Source organism: Penaeus monodon, chromosome 19, assembly GCF_015228065.2.
Source record: "Penaeus monodon isolate SGIC_2016 chromosome 19, NSTDA_Pmon_1, whole genome shotgun sequence".
Taxonomy (NCBI): domain Eukaryota; kingdom Metazoa; phylum Arthropoda; class Malacostraca; order Decapoda; family Penaeidae; genus Penaeus; species Penaeus monodon.
This window is the reverse complement of record NC_051404.1, coordinates 20295165-20297800: the sequence shown is the minus strand read 5'-3', so window position 1 is coordinate 20297800 and position 2636 is coordinate 20295165. Positions and strand designations below refer to the sequence as shown.

Sequence of the window (2636 nt, the reverse complement as noted above, 5' to 3'; positions counted from 1 at the left end):
CCCCATAAATAAGCCATATTCCAAGGTTACCTTGCTTGTGGGAATAAGATAGAGAATATAATAAGACAATTTAATATTTTTTCTTTATTTTTTACAGCCAACAGGAAGATCAGAGAAGTTTACATTTGAAGTGAAATGGTACATTAGCCTCCATGATATAGCTGTATTAAATGACAGTGGACCAGAGACTCTAAAAGAATCTAATCCTCCAAACTTGGTCTCGCTTAAGTCACAAGCCTCTACTATTCGCGACCAGTTAAGACGGTTAGACAGTATGGGTGAAAAGGGGGTAAGTGGCAGTGGAGTTGAAATAAACTGATATTCATGAAGTCATTGAAGAAAAAGCAGAGAGAGAAAAAAAATGTATAGATTTTCATATATCTGCATAGAGAATAAATAGTTTGTTGCAAACAAGAGGGACAGTTTTTATTTTTCATATGTAAAAAATTGTACAATAAGAAATGAATTATTCTCTCACAGGCTAGCCGAATGAATCAAGCCCGAAATGAAAAACATAGGAAGAAACTAGCTGAATTGGAGGCCCAGCTAGTTCTAGCTTCTCCAAATCTCCCATTTAGAATATCGAAGCGAGCGGGACCTGTCCACACATTCCTTCTAACTTCAGAATATGAGCGAGATCAGTGGGGTGAAGCCATCCAAGTACTGCAGGTAAGGTGGAGGACGAGGACGATGGAGGTCCTTTTTGCCAATAACTATGTGGGGGGGGGGGGATTTTTTGTGTGTTGTTTGAATAGTCTTACTTTTCATTGGCTTGCCTTCACAGGTTTCGGGTATGTCAGCTTCAGATCGCAAGTTGAGCAGGACTTTTCTCCTAAAGTTCCATTTGCTACAGAGAGGAACACTTCTCATAGAATCTCTCCATCCACACTTCCCCCGGGCAATAAAGGCCCACACTTCCTCTCGCTCTCTATTCACTTCATGCTTCGTGAGCATTACTTTATAGGATTGCGGTTGCTGCCCTGCATGATGGATTTTGCAGAGATGTGTTTGCAGTCCCATTGGATCCCTGACACTCAGGAGATGCAGTTTCCTTTGTCTTCAAAATCATCATTTTCTCTTTTTTGTAATGATTTAACAAATAATTGTTTCTCTTTGTTGTTATTATTTTTTATTTCATAATTGTGAATTATCATATCCCTTCTTCAAATCAGAGTTCTTTACAGCCATGTGGTGGTTTTATTTTTAGTTTATTAAGTGTGTTTTGATTAGCAGTTGCTTTGTTCTTTGCACAATTTATATATAAGAAGTGATTATGAGTGGAGTGATGTATCCTGTCCTGAGTGATTTGTCTGTGTTTTCTTTCCAATATCATTTTGGTATTTATCCAAATTGTATCTCTAACAATTTCTTCCAGGCCAACACCCCAGGAGTTGGAGGAAGTTCTCTAACCCTCCATGAGCTCCAGGGATGGATCACAGCCTACAGATCCTTCCTCAAGACCAACATGGGTTCCTTCTTACTCAAGTCAGGGAGAGATGATTCTTTACTGCTTGGTGACCTGCACATTGTGGTTTCTAGTCTACATGGCCTTACTAGACCTGCAAGTGAGTAAATAAAGATGGCTTTATCTCCTGTACATGCAATAAATCACATGTGTGACTGCATGCAGATCCATACATTCATGCATCTATGTCCTATTGCATTGCAGATTATTCTAGATAACAGAAAAGAAGAAATATAACTCTCTCTCCACAAAACTACCTCTAATACAAAGTGTAATTTACTGATAATTTTACATTTCCAGAGATGTTCGTGTGCTTTGAAGTAGACTCGTATGGCCATTTCTTCCGTAAAGTAAAGACAAAGCAAGCTGAGGGTGTTGAACCCCACTGGAATCAGGACTTCATAATTGAATTAGAAGGGTCACAGACACTTCGAATTTTATGCTATGAAGAAGATCCAAAGTTGGGTGTACAACTGAGGGGAAAGGCTCACCTTGAGGTAACAATAACCTTTTTTTATGTAGTTTTGCATACTTGATTTTCTAATGAAATTTTTGAGTGAAAGTCAGATAAAGATATATATAAGACACTTTAAACAGTAATATTTGTCTCTTCCATATCAACTTTCTAATCAATGCTCTCATTCCATTAGCTGTCACGCTCATGGTTGAGTGACACCTTGAATGAACGACGTGTCAGTCTTCAGGACTTGGTGTTGGTACTTTCCCTAAAGTTCCTCCCTCCTGAAGCCACACTCAGAAGAGTCCCAACTGGAAAGTCATCTGGATTGTTTGGCACTAACATTGCCAATGTGTGCAAGTAAGTATTGTTTTCCTTTCCTGTTCAATAATTAATTATTGGTGATAATGAAAGTGTGAATAGTTTAAGGGAAAGAATAATTATATATTAAAACATCTTGCAAATAATTTTTCTTGTGGTGTGTCTTCAATGGTTTTTCTTTTCAATAGGCGAGAAAAGAGGAGTGTACCATTCATAGTGACGAGGTGTGTGCGTGAGGTGGAAAGACGTGGGATGCAGGAGGTCGGAATATACAGAGTATCTGGCTTAGCATCTGATATCACAAAGCTGAAAAAGTCCTTTGAATCAAGTAAGTCTATATAGCATGTGTGTATTTAGAGGTAAAAAAAAGAGAGATTTTGTGAACAACTTTTG

General features: G+C 38.2%; 1 protein-coding gene across 1 annotated transcript in view; it reads left to right on the top strand.

Moving 5' to 3' along the window:
- The window catches only part of LOC119585125 (active breakpoint cluster region-related protein-like), a gene marked incomplete at its 5' end in the record, with an annotated part of 19763 nt that overhangs the window by 12125 nt on the left and 5002 nt on the right, over positions 1-2636 (top strand). Inside the window, 6 exon segments of the mRNA XM_037933758.1 lie at positions 98-289; positions 481-669; positions 1376-1565; positions 1766-1962; positions 2116-2282; positions 2432-2571. Of these exon segments, the coding sequence (XP_037789686.1) occupies positions 98-289; positions 481-669; positions 1376-1565; positions 1766-1962; positions 2116-2282; positions 2432-2571 (1075 nt within the window).